The sequence below is a fragment of the Seriola dumerili genome, unplaced genomic scaffold (genome assembly GCF_002260705.1).
Source record: "Seriola dumerili isolate Sdu_G_001 unplaced genomic scaffold, Sdu_1.0 BDQW01000468.1, whole genome shotgun sequence".
Lineage (NCBI taxonomy): Eukaryota > Metazoa > Chordata > Actinopteri > Carangiformes > Carangidae > Seriola > Seriola dumerili.
The window spans coordinates 5,208,130-5,227,635 of NW_019174723.1; the positions used below are offsets into that span (position 1 = coordinate 5,208,130).

At 39.6% G+C, this 19,506-nt stretch overlaps 2 protein-coding genes across 4 annotated transcripts; one reads left to right on the forward strand and one right to left on the reverse strand.

Annotated features, from left to right (window-relative positions):
* Positions 1 to 1,982: 1,982 nt before the first annotated feature.
* Positions 1,983 to 5,077, reverse strand: tmem81 (transmembrane protein 81). Its single transcript, XM_022763074.1, has 5 exons — positions 5,071 to 5,077; positions 3,804 to 3,964; positions 3,549 to 3,694; positions 2,404 to 2,519; positions 1,983 to 2,125 (listed from the first exon to the last, which is right to left on the reverse strand). The coding sequence occupies exons 1-5, from the start codon at positions 5,075 to 5,077 to the stop codon at positions 1,983 to 1,985; spliced, it is 573 nt and encodes a 190-aa protein (XP_022618795.1).
* LOC111235031 (ras-related protein Rab-7L1-like) lies at positions 4,000 to 12,745 on the forward strand. 3 transcript variants are annotated; one of them, XM_022763322.1, is made up of 6 exons: positions 8,307 to 8,779; positions 10,060 to 10,131; positions 10,222 to 10,403; positions 11,081 to 11,118; positions 11,282 to 11,403; positions 11,675 to 11,754. In XM_022763322.1, the coding sequence occupies exons 1-5, from the start codon at positions 8,662 to 8,664 to the stop codon at positions 11,400 to 11,402; spliced, it is 531 nt and encodes a 176-aa protein (XP_022619043.1). In that variant the 5' UTR covers positions 8,307 to 8,661; the 3' UTR covers position 11,403; positions 11,675 to 11,754. The 3 variants fall into 3 exon arrangements, with proteins under 3 accessions (XP_022619044.1, XP_022619043.1, XP_022619042.1); XM_022763323.1 differs by lacking the exons at positions 8,307 to 8,779; positions 11,081 to 11,118 and adding an exon at positions 4,000 to 4,012 and having other exon boundaries at positions 11,675 to 12,745; XM_022763321.1 differs by lacking the exon at positions 11,081 to 11,118 and having other exon boundaries at positions 11,675 to 12,745.
* The last annotated feature ends 6,761 nt before the right edge of the window (positions 12,746 to 19,506 follow it).

Sequence of the window (19,506 nt, forward strand, 5' to 3'; positions counted from 1 at the left end):
CGTGCATGCATGTGTGTCCTCTGAACAAACTAAATGGGGATCCATTCATAAAAACATCCATAGCCCCACTAGTGGTTAAAAACCAGTGATGACAGAATCACTCAGATCATTTACTGAAAGCTGGAGTGCAGGACTTACATATAATCAGCACCAGCAAATCTCTCAGTATTGCCAGAGGTTTAAATTTTACATTGACATTACTGCACTGGCACATCAGCGATTTACAAAAGGTAAAGAGGGGAGCAACCTTGGCAATGGAGACAAAGTAGGTTACAGCAAGTAGGATTATGGTGTAAGACCCTAGGCAGAGTTTAAGAAACATTTCTGATGCTCCAGGTAAAAAAGAAACTCAGCGTTCAGAGGAAGGATTACAGTCAAAGAACAAAGAAAGCAATCAGTAGCGAGGGCAAGCACACGCCCACAGTGTTTGTGTAATTACTCTCACTGCCAGAAGGGGGGAGACGAACGTTCAGCACTGCAGCTTTAAGTGAAAGTATCAATACATAAATGTAAAAATACCCCACTAAGAGCAAGTTCTGCATTATTTTAACTACAGACAATGATCAGCAAATTTGCTAGAAGAATAAAAGTAGAGGTAATTTGCTTTTTTCTTTTATTATGAGAAGTAAAAACTTTTACTGTGAAAAGACCCGTGAAAGAATTAAAGTTGTGTTAACATTAACAATGGCTCTGTTCTATTGAAGTGGCCCAGTGAGTCATGACAGTGAGTCAGCACCGACAATACCATGACCCTGAATGTGAAGCAGCTAATTATATGCACCTGTACTTTTCCTACTTTATTTTTTATTTATTTATTTTTTTTAATATTCAATGCAAGAACAACAAATGTGTTTGTTACCATCTTCCTTCTACATTTAAAAGATGTTTTTTTAAACATTTGTAGATAGGATCCCTCTCTAGCTGTCAAAATGCCTCTGCTCTGTCCTGCGCACTGTCCAGCAGGTGATCATAATGCATATAATCAGAACATACAAGGTCCCCATCTGCGCGTACAGACACAACAAACACACAGCTGATGAGTAGGATCATTATTTTTGGGTTAGTTTAGGCTTAAATATATTCTGGGGCTTTTGGTTTAAAACAACCCACAACACAAGAAGAGTTTCAAGATTTTTCTCTTGTTGTAGTAAATTTTCACCAAAATATACTATGCATTATAAATATACTGAATGTTAAACTTATGTATATATTCCAATGGAATAACTATACTCACACCTGAGGTTAGATATGTATGTAAACCAGCCTCTACTGAAGTAAGATTGTTACAGAATGGAACCTGGAGGGATTAAAGTTTTTTTTTTTAATGGTCTGAAGGCCCTGGGGGCAATGGTGTTGGAGTAAGCAGCCTCTACTGAAGTAAGATAGACCCAGATTGAGAATAGACAAGGGCCTTAGGTTTGGGGTGGCGGAGGGGCTCTTGGATGCCTGGTCCTACTACACGCCTTGGCACAGGAGTCTTAGATAGGGTGGACGAGGGGCTTCTGGACTCCTGGTCCTACTACGCTACCCTGGCAGGCCTGGTTTGGGGAATTCCACACAGGGCTGGACATCATTGCTCCCAAGGGGGTGATAGGTTCACTTTAGAAAATAGGTGGAGAACCCACCTAAGAAAGAACTATATATGATTGTGCACAGGCTCTCTGTCTTCAGTTCGGATCCGGATCTGATCTCACTTTTATTCTTGTGAAAGAATAAATTCTATTGCATTAGGCTCTGATCATCTCCAGTGACTTCATTTTTGAATCTTTTTGACTCCAATAAAAGTGCAGTTTTGTAGCAAGTTAAGTGTTAGTGAAGAGGTCTAGACTTAGTCTCTGGCCCGGACCTGTACCTTTTTTCCTCCAACACTGTCTTAAATGACAATTTACACAACGATATAGCACTGTTAAAAAAAATGCATTAGTGTCATCCCCAAACACATCATTTATAAACCAAACTGTACCACGATAAGACTGGCGATCTTATGCTGGTGTTACACGGTCTGGTTCTGCTGGTTTCCAGTCATAGTCCAGATTGAGGACCCCTGCAGGTAAAACGCGGATCCCCCAATAAACCCTCTTCACCCTGCGGAAGACGGCATCCTGCACATCGCAGCGATAAGTACCTGGAAATCACATGATTCGTTTGTTAGTTTATAGTCAGGAGGTGTGATTGTGTCTGTGTATTAAGTGCATCAATTGGAATAGCTGATTCTGCAAAGATAGTTTCATGGTAGGCAAATCCTATCTTTCTCTACCATTGTCTGTCTGGATGTTCTGTTGCCAATTCTGACAATATCTCCTGCCCCAGACCTGCTTTCCCACCTACCAGAAAATGGAGTCCAACAAATTTGGTTAAAGTGATAACATGGGCCTGTTTGTGAACATGCACAGGTGTGTTTACCTGCATCCTCCTCTCTAACTGGGTCCAGAATCACTCGGTCCAGCTGAGGAGCCTCCCAGCGATCAAACAGGGAGTCATCAGAGCTGATAATCCCTCTGGCATAACGCCACAACACCCTGAGCCGCAGGAAACACAATCACAGCAAACTCTTACCAAATGGATTTTGCAATCACATGTTGTTCTTCCAGGATCAGATATTCACATAATAGGATCTGACACTCTACACTGACAGAATCAACTTCATGGATGTTTAATTGACTTTTCATCTTTACATGTCAGAATGCACCTAGACTAAATACTAAAATAAAAATACAGGTTATGTAATTGGTCTGTGTGTGTGAGGGATAACATGATCTTGTCTTATACTATTTGTTAAAAGCTGAGCAGCTGAAGTCGCAAGATTTTTTTTTTTTTTTTTTTTTTTTTTTTTTTACAATGTCTTATAATAATCTAACGGATATGAATAAAAGCTTGGCAGAACAATATTTTTGATTTGTTTTTCAAATGAAAAGTCGCACCCAGCTTTCTGGCTGCAGGTTTGATATGTGCAGACAGGATCCAAGATGTCTCTGTAAAATAGGTCATCTTAGGTCAGGCTGAGAGAGAAACCGAATCAGTCCAGTTTTTGTGTGTGACACCATCTGATTAAGTGTATGTTGATGCAGCCAAATTCAGTTAATTTTATTCTGAAATTGTCATCTAGTATTACAGGATGAGGCTAATTTTCATGTTGTATTCAATCAATCACTCAGCACAAAGTGCTTTTCACAATAAAAACAACCCCAACCGCATCACAATCCATGCACAAAGCGTGAACCACCAGATTATAAATAAAGGACTCAGGAACCCAGGAATCGCAATCATGAATCTCATAAATTTGTAATGAGGAAACACCAGAAGCAGAGTAAATATTTAAAAATTCAGAATAGAAAAACAAAACAATAATAGAAAAGTGAAGTGTGAAAAAGATATTAAAAGACTAAAAGAGAGGAGGTGTACTGAAGTGAGTAAACCCAGAAATAAAAGGTAGGGTATTAACAGGAAAACAATCCATACATATATACATAAATAAATATAATCCAATTAAAAGTCAGACTAAAGAGGTAGGTCTAGAGTTTGTCTCTCCCCTACTCCTCCGTCCTTACCTCCAGGAGAACCTCCCCATCGCCTGCATGACTTCTCCCAGACAGTCGATCTCCACCCTCTGCCCTGAAGTCACAGTCATCGTCCTGAGGCCACACTGCCACGACTCCTGACACTTCACCTTGCGAACACGACACGCCTCCGACACCTTCCATTCAGCCACATGTCCACATTATGTTATAAAAGTCTGAGCTATTTCCCTTTTCCTGCTCATCTCAAACATTTCGTTTTAGATGTCTAGGGTGTGTCTCTGTTACCTCTGCTCCGTTTCCACTCCTCCCGCCTTCTTCCATCGCTCTCTCGCCGTCTTTCATCAAACACACGGTTTGAGTTTTAAGCCCCAGCCCGCAGGTGGTGCTGCAGGGGGAGCTGTCCACGATGACCTCCACTGGCACATTATCCACCTCCTCCAGGTCCCCTGAGGTCAGAGGTCGGAAGAAGAGGAGGAGGAAGAAGAGGAGAGGAGGTAGGCGAAGCCCTGTAGATATACGCTGCATCTCAAAGTGTGAATGGAAATCTGCAGAAAACAAGAAAGTTTTTAGTTTTCTACTGAATCCACAAAGTCAGATGTCATTAACTATTCTAAAGAATATTTAAGCAGCATCACACGAGAGGGAGTAATGTTGTACCAAAGTGTTGTACCGAGTATCAGCACGGCTGTGACAACAGTTATACCAGCGCCATATTTGTTAACAGCAACAACAGATTATGCGTGTTACGCCAACACAAATAGTTCCGGAACTGGACTGGTTCTATGGACTGTTGCTAGGCAACACATAGGCCTAAACGTTTTCATGACGATCAACATGACGATATCCTATCCTGGTCGCTTAAGTATCCAGGCTTCGTTTCTTCTCTTCATCCTCTTCTGATGACCATACACAATTTATATCAAATGTTATATCTGGAAATATATAAATCATTCATTTACAGTGCAAAGTTTGTTAAAATAAAAGATAGATAACGACCGTTAATGTAACACTAAGTAACAGTTAACAGAACACCTATCAGGCAGAGTGATGCATATAGTTAAAAGTCCCAGTGCTGTAGACCTTATAGATTTGTTGCATGAAATTGCAGGTTTCTTTATATAAAATGCTTTTTCCTCATCATTGCAGTACCTTAAAAGTTGTCTACTAATTTACTTTTTTGTTTTTTAATTAAAGCTGCATTCATAAACTTCCCTTTGCTCCTGGGGGCAGTGAAACAAGCTGGAAACACAACATCTTACATAATATGACTTTATAAAGCTGCTAAGAATAACATGTTGCCAAACAGTTAAATGTTTATACATCCAGCAGATACAGCGTAACATTAGCGTTAATTTGTAAACATCAACAACATTCACTGCCCTTTTAACTCTGTCTGTCTGCTGTTTGGCGCTGGGCAGGTAGTGTACATTGGGTCTGAGTTTTCCTTTCTGTGCTGTAAAACCAAAACAATGAGCCAGAATGGGCTAAAAAATCTTAGACAAACTGTGACTTTGATTTGATTATTCTCTGGGGTTTGTTTTATAAGTGATACCTTTCATATTACACATAGTATAGCTTTAAAGTAACTTAGGTCCTCCCCAAAACCAGTGTTTAGCCCTGAACAGACTGTATGAACCTAACACACTGGAGCTGTAGATTGCAGTTTGGTGCCTCTGTGTTTAAAGGTAAAGGTGAAGCTGCTACAAAAGTTAAAGTGCACTCACCCTCTTTGTAAAGCTGAACTGGAAGGCCAGCTGAAGAAAAAACAGATGATAAGATTATGAGTCCTACCTGCTACATCTGTTGGATCTGATGGTTGATTATGAATTGAATGCTGTGTCGTGACAACCAGAGTCCCAGGCTGCAGGTCCCATCACAATACAGTATACTGTATTTACTCCCTCCATCTTCTTGAAAATAGAACACTAAGGTTTTAAGTGAAAGTTTTATTTGTTGTTACATTAAAGTTTATTAAATTGACAGTCTGATGACATGAAACCACGATTCTAATTGGAAAAGGATTCAAACCTGTGAATATCCAGGGACAAGATGGTCTGTTGTACCACTTTAGTTTGTCTCTGATGTACAGAGAAACAGTGACAGCATAATGTCTAGGTCTAAAGATTGAACTGATTCATGTTCTTGATACAGGATTTTTCTTGTTGAATAAACAAGTGAACACCAAATCGTTGTGTGTGGCTGATGCTGTAGTTTGTAACATGACCACCAGGTGTCAGACAAACACTGGAGAGAAACCACAGACAGCAGCACAACAGCACTGTACTGTGAAGTGAGTGTAGCCTTCAAATCACTGATGCCGCTGTAAACTTGAGTGTCAAATAATTTGGCAGCAAATGCAGTCAAATAACTGAAGAAATAAAGATCCAGCATAGTATATGGAGAAATGATAGACATAGAAAAAAATATTAATATGTTTGAATGCTTTGAAAAATAACCGTAAACCTCGATAAACAAACTTTGTAATTTTAGTTCAAACAAACATCGTGTGTTTATGAAAATGATCAGAATTAGAGTTGATGTGATTTCCTCATTACTAGGTAGGTAGAAGTTCTTTAGAGTGTAGGTCAATATATTGGACAGATATTGGCACTGAGCATTGTTAAATCAGTATTCAAGTCAAGTCAAATGAAGTCAAGTTTATTTGTCTAGTCCAATATCACATACTGTGTACTGTGGTGCTTTACATCAGCGATGTTGCCAAGCCCAGGACAAAGCTTTCTAATAGGACAAGAAGGTGTTTTCATTTGTGGTGTTGATGATGATGATTTATTTATACATTTTTCTTGGGTGAAATTCCTTTTTATAAAGTGTGATGACCATCTGTGGACAGGCTTTCCCTCCTCCATGGTCTTTCCCTGCAGGAACCTGGAGGGTAGAGTGGAGCTGTCAGGAAGATTAATTTCACCGACTGACTCACTGATTAGTCCGTGTATAAGCAAGTAGCCAGGCTCCTGTGGTGTCCACCTTTTGGCTGGGCTTGATTTGACTCTTACTCTTTATTCTCTTTGTTGGACCGTAAGATTTTTCACAAATTGCAGCAATTCTTTTCTCATCTGGCAGTGCAGTTGTGATAAAAGACAAAACTCTACTTAATGTTCCTCAAAATTTGTCTCAGATGAATGTGAGTGACACTTTGAAAGCAGAGAATTACACCACACTGAAAAACATTGCCGTACTTATTAACCCTGTGCAAATGAAAATCACAAATACTCGTTCTGAAAATTCTGTATCATCACAGGTACAACTGAAGTATCCGCTTTCAAAGTCCTTGGAAAAAACCCAAAGATTATGGATTAATTAGCACATTAACAGTGAGCTGGGCTATTTTCAAACTGTGACTGATACTGGGAAAAGGACCAAGACGCAAAGACACACAAACAACAATAATACGCATGAAGAGAGTCACGAAGATGATTCAGCATCAGTGGGGGACTGAAACATGTTCAGTAGCCAGTAACAGTGGCCTAGTTGGCAAACCGGTAAAACTGTTAATGTGGTCAACACCACATGCTTCAGTGTGTTTGTGTAAGAACAAAAATGTAAAAAGAATAAAAAGAAGACAGCAAAATGGATGAGGATGAGGAGGTGGGATGGGACAGAAGGAAGGCAGAGGAGGGTGGGTGTGATGGAGGAGAGGTGGAAAAGGAGGAAGTTGAATGAGAACATAAGAACAGAGGGAGGAAGAGGAGGCGTGCCAGGTGGAATTACAGCCATACTGGACGATGATTCTGTGCCTCATGATTTATGTCCGATGCCAACATTAGGTGCCAGTGCGAGCTGTGCTGCGTCATTTATGTAGCCAGGCACAAAGTAAAGGGAGTGGAGGTTGAGGTGGGTGGATGGGCGTGAAGCATGTTTGACTTTCATGCAGGAGATTGGAGCTTGATTCCCATCACAGACCTGTAATTCATGTTCTGCTTTTTATTAACCACAATCTTTCATCAGCCTTAACCAAGTGTTGATTGATTGTGGCAACAAACTAGTTCCAGTCACAATATTTGAATTACAGCCTAATATCTAAGCAGTCATTATATCAAGTCTTTATCACAACAGTGACAATTATAGGGGAGTGGTTGATATATTTTTTTATAGTAACATAAAAAAAATATATACATATGTAGTTTGAAGAAAATAGACATGACGGAAACTGGTTGTATATCTTTATTGCAAGTTAAATGAAGTCCTGGTTGTTTGGTTTCATAACAATGCTAACCTAACTCTTGAATTCAATTCAATTTGAATTCAGGCCTGACCCCCATAGACTTTTTAATTCACTGAACAGCTTCACATTTTGGCTTTGTACTGACTCTGGTACAAACTGGTTTCAGCAGCTGTAGTTGTAGAAGTAAGTTATTCAAGTAAAATGAAGAACTATCCAGTTTGAAATGAAGTAGTTCTTTGTGTCAAATGAAGAACTGACTCTTTAAACTGGAAAAAGAATGACTGACTATGTGATTCAGTTTAATATCTTGAGTTAATTGAACTTGTTTTGCCATTTTGTACCTTGCCTTTACATATTCCATGCACATTGTGTGCAATCAATGAAAATGAGCAAACCATAACTCCCTCCCTGGATTTCCCCTGTTGAATGAGCAAGAGAATGAAGAGCAGGCAACTGTTGGTAAAGGGAAACAAAGATTAACCAAAGTCTGCACAGATTCATTGACAGTTTCCTGTTGCCTGAGGGTGGGGTTTACCACTAAACTAATGTCCAGCCTTTGGCAACTTCCTACCAGAAAACAAAACTGGTAGATGAGACCACTGTGCTTGAGAGAGAGACGGGCAGTCAGCATCGTTTGTAGAGTTTCTGATGGGAAAATATTTTGTAGGTTTGGATTTGGCACAATATAGTGAAAGAAGGTTATCTTGATGATCATTTAGGGGTTAGAGGCAGGGAAGTTTACATTTAAGCCTGACAAGGTAAATAAAAGGTTCAGGGTCAGTAAATGCAAAGAAAGGCTGAGGTAAAGTAAGAATGATGCAGCGTTTGTTCAGTTACAGGAAGCAGTTTTGCCTGTCAGCCTTATAAAACACATTTCCTGACATGAGGTTTGAACTTTGAGCTGCCGACACCTTTTCACGCTGAGACGTCTCACATGTTGAGTTCTAACGGAGGAGAGTGATGACCGAGCACCTGCTGAAAATACTGATTGTTGGCGATGGAAATGTTGGGAAATCCTCCTTTGTGCATCGCTACGTCAACGGACAGTTCAACAAGACGTACAAGATGACGGTGGGAGGTACGGCTGCTGCTGTTTATCAGGGCTCTGCAGAAAAATGTGACTGTGCAGGATCCTGAGATTGGTGTTTGTGTGTGTAGAGTGTGTGTATAAGTTGAGCAATCTCCAACATAAAATGCTCGTCTCACCTGTCAGTCAAGTGAGATGTGGCTTGTTTTCACCTTATAATGGCAATTTGATCTCGGGCATTCTTCCTGTTCATTGAAGTTTTATTGGTGTGATGTTTTGGTCAAAAACAACAAGGCATGTACATAAAAAAAGTAAAGAATTAATACATAAAAAGTGGTGCTTTACATTACATTGAACATATACACTTCTTATGAAATATCTAAAAACAGGACAAGGCTGATGTTATACATTTTATTGCCAACAAACCCCATAAAAAGACCAAAACCAACAACAAGTGGTCAACCTCTTAAAACTTCCTGTCTTTCCATCTTTGTCTGTGGCACTCAGGCTATGTCACTGCATCGTACTTAAGAAATATTTTGTCAAAACTGGTCAAAATATAAGATTTCAGTTTTAGCCATGGAGGCAGTTTAGTTCTAACCATGTCAATATGGGTCTGTTAGTTTGTGCCAGTGTAACAAAGACACTAGCATGGCTGTAGGTTTTTGGTTTTTAGCAAAGGAAACAGAATCAAATAATGCATTAACTGGAAATCGTTTTCAGCCACACATCACTATAATACACATTTGGTGCTCGAGTGAATATTTACGCCAGCAGGACAAAAAATGAGCCGTCAGGACTTCTGTAACTTTATGATGCTCTGAGCCTCTCTTCTGATTGGCTGGCTGTTTTCTGAGTGACCGAATAAAAATATAGCAGATTTCATGTGAACACTGCAAGGTTGGGTGGTGGGTCCAGGTGGGCGGGGCCTGGGGCATGATTGAAAGCAGTGACTGGTTGGTTGTGACCACAAAGTTGTGACTTTTTTTCTGTTGTTACTAGAGCTCCAAAGAAAAGCCTGAGAGAGATGTAAAACTGCACTGAGATGGTTTTTGGTTCATAAAATCAAAAATATGTCTTTCTATGGATCAACACTTCAACTACTACAATAAATTCTCCAGTTAATTCGGCCACATGAACCATTTTGTTAAGGAGAGTTTGAGTATCTCTTCTCTTAGAAAGGAATGAATATCTAGAACTTTTGGGGGGGAATTTCATATTTCTTAATATTGTGAGAATCCACTTCTGTTTAATTTTTCTCACTTGTCATGTGTTTCACTTCACTTCTTCTCTGTCTCTGTTGCTAAATTGTATTTTCTTTCACTCTCTAGTGGATTTCTCGGTGAAGCTGCTGCACTGGTCGGATAAAGAGAAAGTCAGACTGCAGCTGTGGGATGTCGCAGGTACAAAACATTTCACAGTTAATGAATGGAAGGATGAACGGGACGGAGGGATAGATGGATGACACAGTGAACTTTGTGTCCTCCCTTCAGGCCAGGAGCGTTTCATATCCATGACCAGGATATATTATAAAGGCGCGCTGGGCTGTGTGATGATGTTTGACGTCACCAGTGCGTCCAGCTTCCTCAACTGTCGCCATTGGAAACAGGACCTGGACAACAAGGCCATACTGCCCAACGGACATTCAATCCCCTGCATCCTGCTGGCCAATAAGGTGATTCAAAGCATTGAACTAATGAATGGTATCATGAGACTCCTCTGGCTCAGAACTCATTTGTAAGCTACATGTTGTTAGCTTGTGTGGTCGCTTGATGAACACTTTAGGCTCACAGCCTCTTACAGCCTTTGCTTCTCAGTGTTTTGAAAAATATTCAGTGAAACCAATGAATAAAGTTGATCATTTTCTCAAATTCAGTTATGTTCCTTTACAAAAGTTTACTAAAGCTAAACTTTTTTAAAATTGTTCTCCAGAAAAATATCTTCTAAATAAAGAAAGAAAGAAAGAAAGAAAAAATGCAGATTAAGAATGGAAAGCCTAAAATTCTTCACTCAAATCTTTTTAAAATCAAACAAAACCAACTATTATAAGAGTCTGGGGTAATTTATTTTACTTTACACAGGGTTTGGCGTTTGCCTTCTCCTGAAAACATGGCATGCATGGCAATTTTCTCCACCATGAACTTAGCCATACGTCTGTCTTTTCATTTTCTTTGTACACAGTTTAGCATTTGGAAAAATGCAGCTTTTTTAGTTTTTCACCTTTTTTAAAGGTCCCATATTTTACACTTTTCCTGTGTTAGAAGTATTTTAAGTGTTGATCCATAAGAAGATGTTTTTGTGGTTTTTAGTGCCAAAAACCTTTTCAGTGTAGTTTTACATCTCCTCTCTTAGGCTTCTCCCTGGAGCTCTAGTAACAACAGAGATTTCAGGTAAAAAAAAAAAAACACTCAGATAAAACTAAATCCTGCAAAGTTGGATGGTGGGTCCGGGTGGGCGGGGCTGGGGCTGGCTGAGGGTGGTGACTGCAGAAAGTCACACACCGCACAACAACAAACTGTCTGTGTGTCTATGTGCCTGTCTGTGTCTGTGCAGTGTGACCTCGCTCAGCGGGTTGTGTCAGCAGACAGCATCAACAGATTCAGTAAGGCTAACGGCTTCGTTGCGTGGATGGAGACCTCAGTCAAAGACAACACGAACATTGGAGAGGCTATGAGGTAACTGGGATCCAAAAACAGGACAAGTACAGATGATACAATATGACCAGAGAGAAGTTTTTGAGGAAACAGGCTCTAGTATATAAAGAAAGATAAGATGAGTTTGGGTCATTTTAGCTATAAATAGCAAAAACAATGTAAGTTTATTCCGTATCTGTAGTTTTCATAATGTAAGGCATGCTACTCTAATTCACTGATAGATCCTTAAATATGAAATCTGTTGTAATATAATTTACATTCACTAAATGTCACTAAATCTGCTTTGTTTCAGGAGGCTGGTGCAGGAGATCTTGTCAGTTATGTCGAATCTGGACTCGGTCCAACCCGGACCTGAAGACAGTGTTAATCCTCAACTGGACTCCGAGCACAGCGGCAGCAGCAGAGCGGCAGGCTGCTGCTGAAACACTACTTTCATCCATACCACAGAGTCCAGCAAACACCAGGAACTGCTCATCAGTCTACATCCTGAATCAGTTTTAGGTGCCACTGAGCAAGGCACTTAACCCTCAAGCACTTAGTGATGCTCTCCGTGTCCAGCAGTAGAAGAGCACAGACGAGGCACCAGGAGAGGCATCCTACATGTTGATGTTGGTGTTTTGTAACCAGTGCACTTTAATCTTATAGTAAACCTTTCCAACTGGGAAGTCTGTTTTGAGACAGGGTCTGCTGGACAGTTCTGGGGTGTTTATGTGTGGGTCTGCGTGGATCTGAGGCAGAGAGTGCACTTCCCTAATAGACACTAATTATTTAAGTATCACACTAAAAAGACAATATACAATTAGAAATCCTCAGTGAGGATAATGTCCCTGAGAGGAATCACCAGACCAGAGATTTACTGTCACAAAGCCAAAAGTCTTTTTCTTTTTCTGTCCCACTGACCCCAGTTTTTGGGACCCAAAAAACGCTAATGACCACATTTACATTACAGACTAATCTACCAATTATTTATTCAAATTATCGTTAGATTAAAAATTGAGAAAAAATGCCAGAGTCCAAGGTGATGTCTGCAAATGTCAGAGATATTCAGTTTATTATGATATATCACATATTTGCTTGATAAAAGAGTGAAAAGATGAATCGGTTTAGAAATAGTTGCTGATCACTTTTCTGTCAATCAACTAAGTGTGAGTGTTAAATTGTGTAACTGTATGTATGAGTATGGCAAATGTTTGTATTGTAACCCTTAGGTGTGTGAGGGGAACTCCACTTGAATAACAAATATATAATCTTTAACAGTGCTATTTATAAGTTTTTCTGCCATATAGGGCTAGCTGGTTCGCACGCTAACTTCAGTAGAAGAAAGGACGTCATAGAGACAAGAGTTAACATTGGCGTTGCTTTTCCACCGCTGGAGACAGCTCTTTGTGGTTAAAGGTATGAAGTTTGATGCTGAACTCTCAACATTTCTTCTAGACTGGAAAATAAACAGCTGTTAATACTAACATTAGCTGTGCAGCAAGAGCAAACTGTACAAATAGCTCCTTTAAATTTGAGTAAATGTCATTTTGGTCTGTATTTCTCCAGAAAAAGTTTGAGAGATGGAGAACGAGTATTTAGCAGGGGCAGTCACTGTCACTATGGTTAAACAGAGGAAGAAAAGAACATTACCTACAGAAACTAAATCTGCATAAACGTAAAATCCAATGACTGTGAACCTCTCACTCATACTGTTAGACTGACAGGTGATGTCTGAAAAGTTCAGACAGAAGCTTTATAGACATCAGAAGCTACAGTGTAAAGCCTCAACCAATTGTCTGTTATCATGTGAGTGACAGAGAGAGGCAGACAGTGAGGACAAGGAGGAGTGAAGAGAGCCAGAAGGACCAGTATGGTTATTAAAGGGAAGGCCTCTCGGTGTGAGAACGAGGTGTGGAGCGTGCTCAGCACAGCTGCCAAGTCGCCTTCTCAGACACACTGAGTCAGTCAGACACATGATGTCCCCTTGCTAACAACGAGAGGTGTGTGGGGCATATGGTGTGAAGGTGCTGTTGGATTTGTGTGCGCTTTTAATGTGTGTCAAACATAGGCACATGGATGTGCATGTGCCTTTGGGACGTCTAAAAGCTCACACACAATGTCGGAAATTCTGCTTTTGGTTTGTCAACACGCGCCTTTGACAGCCGAGGTTTGCGGGTATATCTCTGTCTTCAAGTCAAAGTCGGTGAGTGTTTGCCATATGGTTAAAACATTTTTAATAAACTCAAAAAGCTATGTAAAACACCATGTTTATTACTGTCATTACTGATATTAGCCATTTAATAAATAGAATAAAATACAAAAACTTCAGTCCAACATTTGTTATAGAGTTTCAAAGTGGGAAGAGGTGCAGTATATATCTTCACTGTAAATTCCCATTTCAAAGTTTTCTGTTATTTTATGTTATTGATTTGGCATCCGCAGTCTACCTCACACAGGAATATGAGAGTCATAATTTAAACCTTGTTCATGAGAAGCCTCATTTTCTATCAGTTTAGTATGAAGATTGGCCATTAATACAGCAATAACTATGAACCACAGCCAACACTGCTATGGAGAATGCAGCGTTGTTGTGATTGGGAACAAAACACAGCCGTATAATTTATCAAACATTTACCCAGAATCCCAAAGTGGAGATGTTTAAACTGCTGAATGCAAAGAGCCAGATTGAGAGGAGAAAATGTCATGTCCATCCAGGCCTTGAAATGATAAAGCTGTCAGATGCCTAACATTGGGCATCAAGCAACAGATTTCATACAAGTGATTGAAGACAGCTTCTCAGATTCAACAGTATTCTCATATCTAGTGGCCTAGGTCTGTTGCGTGTCACATACAGTCTAGTGTGGGATCCATTAAGTTACTGAAGCCGGAAATGAAGTTTGTCCCCTATGTGGTGCTAATGAGGAAAGTTCATGTATCATTAAAATGAAAAGAATCATTTGCTGCTGGAGCATGAGTGTAAGTAAATTTTATTACAACCTGCCTGTTGGAGTATGAGATATTTTGTGTTTAAACTTAACTAAGAACATTAGGATTCATCCTGAGATGGAACATGAACATCCACAGCAAACTGCATGACAAGGTCAACCCCACTTACTCAGACACACAACCAAAGGTAGTTGTTGTTAATTTGTGCTTTTGAGTTGTATAGTGTGCATGTTTGCAGATCCATGTGGGTTTTTTTGTGCCTCTGTCTATGTAGGCATCTATTTTTATCAGTGAGTTGGAGGAAGGCAGGACTCTCTTGGCTGTGACTCAGTCATCCACACACACCACCATCCTGGAAAACCCTCAAAAAATGGCTGGATGTTGGACGGATGGGCCTTTTGTCAGTGTGACCATTTGTCAGGATGTCGTAGTCACCACACAATAAGTATGTCAGTGTGCCTCACTCATATTTTTTTTTCTATTCATATCATTTCACGACTCACAGTGTGTCGTCAGTACAAAGTGCACTTCAGGGGGACTCATTAGCTGCTGTTCCGGAGAGAACATTCAGGAACCTTTCGACTCTAAAACCTTCTCTCTCCCTTAGCTAAGTTTCAGGGATGCATTTGAGGACCGATTGCATCACAGTGGCGTGACAAGGCTTAGGACCACATAGGACCACACTAATTCTGGGTAGTTCCTCCCTTTGCTCTCAAAACAGCCTTGATTCTTTGTGGCATGGATTACAAAAGATGTTGGAAACATTCCTTTGAGATTCTGATCTATGTTGATATGATTGCATCGCATAATTTCTCCAGATTTGTCAGATGCACATTCATGCTGCCAATCTTAGGTTCTACCACGTCCCAAAGGTTGGATTCAGATCTGGTGACTGGGGAGCCGACTGACGTGCACTGAACACATTGTCTGTTAGGGCTGTAGTAACACAGCCAAGGTGGACACAAATGCAAATACTCAGACAGGCGGCTGAAACTATCTTTACAGGCTGAAGGAGGGTCAAGAATCTGGAGTCCTGGCAGGGAGCAAAACTGAACAAAACTCAGGAAAACGAACAGGAAGCTACACAGAAGCACGAGGTAACACAAAGAAGTCTCATTTCAGTTCAGCCTTTGTGACAGCTTCAGAGGGTCACACCTTCATTGACTGCATCCTCCCTGAGTTGAGACACAGCTGTTGTCATGTTCATAAAACCAGTTGGAGTTGACTTTATCTTTGTGACATGGAGCATTATCCTGCTGGAAGTAGCCATTAGAAGATGGTAAACTGTGACCATAAAGGGATAAACATGGTCAGCAACAACACTGAGATACTAAGCTGTGGCGTTCAAAGGATTATTGATTGGCCAAGAAGACATGTTCACAGTAGCGTTAGATTTCTGATCTTGGCTGACATGCGTGGAACCTGACGTTGTCTTCTGCTGTTGTAGTCCATCTACCTTGAGGTTCAACATGTGCATTCTTAGATGCTTGTGGTTTCCACAAGTTACCTGAGGCCCACTGTAGGTTCACCTACACACTTGGAAAGCAAGGGGTGAAGGGAGGGGTATTCATTTGGTTGCAATCTGCAATCTTATACCCCACCACCGTCCTTTAAAAAAAATAATGTTCGGTTTGTTGCTTAATGAACAATCTCAAGACATCAAAGATGAAAAGCCTGACTGTATTCTATCACAAAATGATCAACCTACTGTACTTTGCCAGGGAAAAACAGAGCACAAAGATTTTTTTATGTTTCAAAGACACTTCACGTCTGTTTAGAGCTTAATTTCTTTATCCAGCCAACAGAATGTGGATGATTGCAGTACAGTCTGGCATCAGCACATCTCTATTCCCGGCCTCAGTACTTCCGTGACGCTCTGCGGCAGCAGCGTAGGAGGCCTCCCACCAGCTCATGTGGGCAGTCTGACTGAGCACCCTCTTTTATATCAAAGCTGTCTTTCTCTCTAAGCAAGAAAGCCATAGACAGTAGGAACTGTTCCACCTGCGTCATGAAAATATGTCCAATATGTTCCAGTTCACCGGAACTTGTAGTACTCCTAAACCCTAGAATCTTTACTTCATCCTGTTTTTATTTTTTATTTTTTTACACTCAGCACTGTTCTTTTTTCACACCAATGTAGTGGCTTAATTTCTTCTAATCTATTATACTAATTAATTATAAATCATACATTAATTTTACTGTAATGACAGTATGTACCTGAGTTCACATTGTTTCTTTACTATCACCTGTCTGCTTCTTATAGAGAAAATAAGTATAAAAGTTCTAACCTGATCCTAAGTGGCAGTCAAAAGGCATTCTGGGAAATGTAGTACATCAGTAGCTGAGGTAGTTCAGACGAGGTAGGTAAAACATAATGTAAAATCACAAATTCATTATTATTACTTCTGTCTTCTAGTATTTATAGGTAGTTCTGACTAATTTCACTTTTACCTCAGTGAAAAAAAGTTGTGTTAATTGCTAAAGTCTTGCTGTGAAGGGTGATGTTCACTTTTAGTTGAGCTGTTGCTTTGCAGGGTAGCTCTACTTTTACTTAATCGTGACTTTAAGAAAAAGTAAATGGTTTCCCACAGACGTATATGACAAAACTCCATCACAATATGACTAAAGAATCTGCTGATTTTGCAGACGTAACATCAAAACTCCACAAGGCCTTGAGACAAGACGTCAGCACCCCCAGCAGCGGGAGTGGCTCAAGGTGGGATGGTGTTTCTGTTCTACCCCAGACTCCGCCCCTTGACTAACATAAGCAAACAGACAGTTGCATCACAGCCCACACTAGATATTTTTTTATGAGTGAGTTGGATAATGAGGAAGTCATACAGGAAACAAGACACATTATCTGGGTCATCCATGGCTGCACTCTGATGAAAGTGAAATAATGCAGTGATATCACTCTGCTGTTTTGTTTAAACCTCTTTTTTCTAGCTTTTTGTCTGTTTTTATTCTTTTACAATTCTCATTTTGATTCATGTCTTTTGTTTCCTCAGTGATTATTCTCTTTGTAAGTTTTGTCAGGGGTTGACATTTCATGAGCAGGCTGACTGACAACATGTCACTCGTGACACCGCCATAAGTGTGGCAGATGTATGCAGACTCATTTTTGGGACTGTTTGTTTCAGGGTTCTTCAAACAACAGATCCTCGACCGTCTGCTGACCAGGAGGGGGTCACTTACCAGAAAGTCCAGCTAAATACTTGTAGTAGGAAATGATAGCACCTTGAATGAAAAAGTAAACAAAGATCTGCTATGAAGACCGGATTGGATTAGGGAGTAATGAGTGGGGCAAAACATGATAAATGTCTATGTTAGAGCTGAAAATAAGCATAATAGTATAAATAATACTTCAATTGTGGTGAAAACCAGTGTTTTACAGATATTTGTCAGGTCTCAGGACACCCATCTCGAAACCAAGATGATCCCTGACAAACTGGGAAGTCAGTTAACTATAAGCTAGAAGTGATGAATAGACAGATGAAATCAGTGGAATAGCTGGAGAAATATCTAAAAGTAATGTAAACAGCTCAAATAGCAAAAAGTAATGGATAAACAATTGAAATAGTTAGCTAGAAGTATAGTCAAAATAGAAAGCTACAAGAAATCTATATACAACTCAAATAGTCAAGACAAAAAATTAAGGGATAAAGAAATTGTTAGCTAACTAGTAATGGACCACTGGTGAAATAGCTAACAGTGATGGATTGGTTAAAATAGTTAGCTAACAGTAAAGGATAAATTATTTTAACAAATGACGGGGTTAATGAACGAGGGTATGGGTGTACAGTATGTCTGTATTTGTACTATCTCCCTGAGGATTTGTTCCTGCACTTTTCAAACTCTTAATGAAAATAACCAGAGAATCCACGCAGCAGCCAACACTTCAGCATGGGAAAGCTATGAAAAGCTATGTCTAACAAGTACATAATGTGTTAAAAGGATGGTAATGATACGCTGTGTTGATGTTGTGAACCTCAACCTCGACATGTATAATACTTTGCATGATATAACACACAACATTTCAGATGTGGCATTTACCACTTTGATGGTTTGTTCATGTGATGGTGCTATTTATACAGTACTGTGACAATAATTTCCTTCTAGTAATATTCACTCAGAGAATGTTTTTTATGCTTTTAGATGGAGGATAAATTAATACCTGGTTTATTATGAGAAACAGGCAGAACTGATGGCATAGAGTCACTGGTTCATAAATACATTTGCTCTTTTTAATGGATAATAGAGCAGCTGAGATACAGAAAGGATTAGATTTAAAGGGAAAAGAGAAAGACTGTGAACAAAGAGAAACACTGCAACAACAGCAAAGAGACAGAAGGAGCCAATATCAAGAACAAGTGAAAATAAATAAATGAGCGATGCCAAGAACAAATGCTGATGGTGTTATCATCCCCCATTACTTGGGCGTGTGGATCTTACACTTATATCACCCTCAATATGTCTCAAATGTGTGGTGAATCCAACACTCAGATATTCACATTCTGTGTGGTAAGCAGTTTTAGTGGAGAACAAATCTTTAGGTGTGTTCATGTCAGCACCTGTTATGGTAATGCCTTGAGATGGTGAATGTGCACAAATGATGTCCACTGTTCACAGTAAACATTAAGCGGCTGACATCAATCTTCCACATGTATGCCAAATAACTGTAATTCCTGTATTTGATATGGAAATTGACCACTATTAAGTTTATTATTGCCAAAGCAGTTTGTACAAGGTTAACAATGTAAGTATAACTCTACACAACAGTATGAACAACTATGTTACCAGACTAAATAGTTAACCAGAACAAATAAAAACAAATACCCACAATGCTGTAATTGCTGCCAGTTTCTTCAATAAAACACTGAATAAATGGTCTGAAAAAATATTTAGTAAATAAGATTTTTCTATAATCTAGTTGTGATTTTAATTTCAGTTATTGCATATTTACAGTTAGAAAAGAAGGAGAACAGATATGAAAATGAATTTCACTTTTTTATTTAGGCCTACTCATTAAAATCGTTTGAGGTTAGTGCAAACAGGCTACAGGAGTTTAGCCAGACTTTTGACACCCTCTAAAATATTTCAATACACAAATTATCTACATTTTGTAAAGGCCAGTTCTTCCCTTAAAGAAAGCATAAACTTTCCCAGAGCCATTTTTCAGGGTAAAACGCTTTTTTAATG

Coding starts and splice junctions, on each gene's coding strand:
- tmem81 (XM_022763074.1), bottom strand. Junction 2,520..3,548: donor ATGGGGAGGTTCTCCTGGAG/GTAAGGACGGAG, acceptor CCTGCGGCTCAG/GGTGTTGTGGCGTTATGCCA. Junction 2,126..2,403: donor AGTTAGAGAGGAGGATGCAG/GTAAACACACCT, acceptor TGTGATTTCCAG/GTACTTATCGCTGCGATGTG.
- LOC111235031 (XM_022763321.1), top strand. CDS start 8,662: ATGACCGAGCACCTGCTGAAAATACTGATTGTTGGCGATGGAAATGTT. Junction 10,132..10,221: donor GCAGCTGTGGGATGTCGCAG/GTACAAAACATT, acceptor TCCTCCCTTCAG/GCCAGGAGCGTTTCATATCC. Junction 11,404..11,674: donor AACATTGGAGAGGCTATGAG/GTAACTGGGATC, acceptor GCTTTGTTTCAG/GAGGCTGGTGCAGGAGATCT.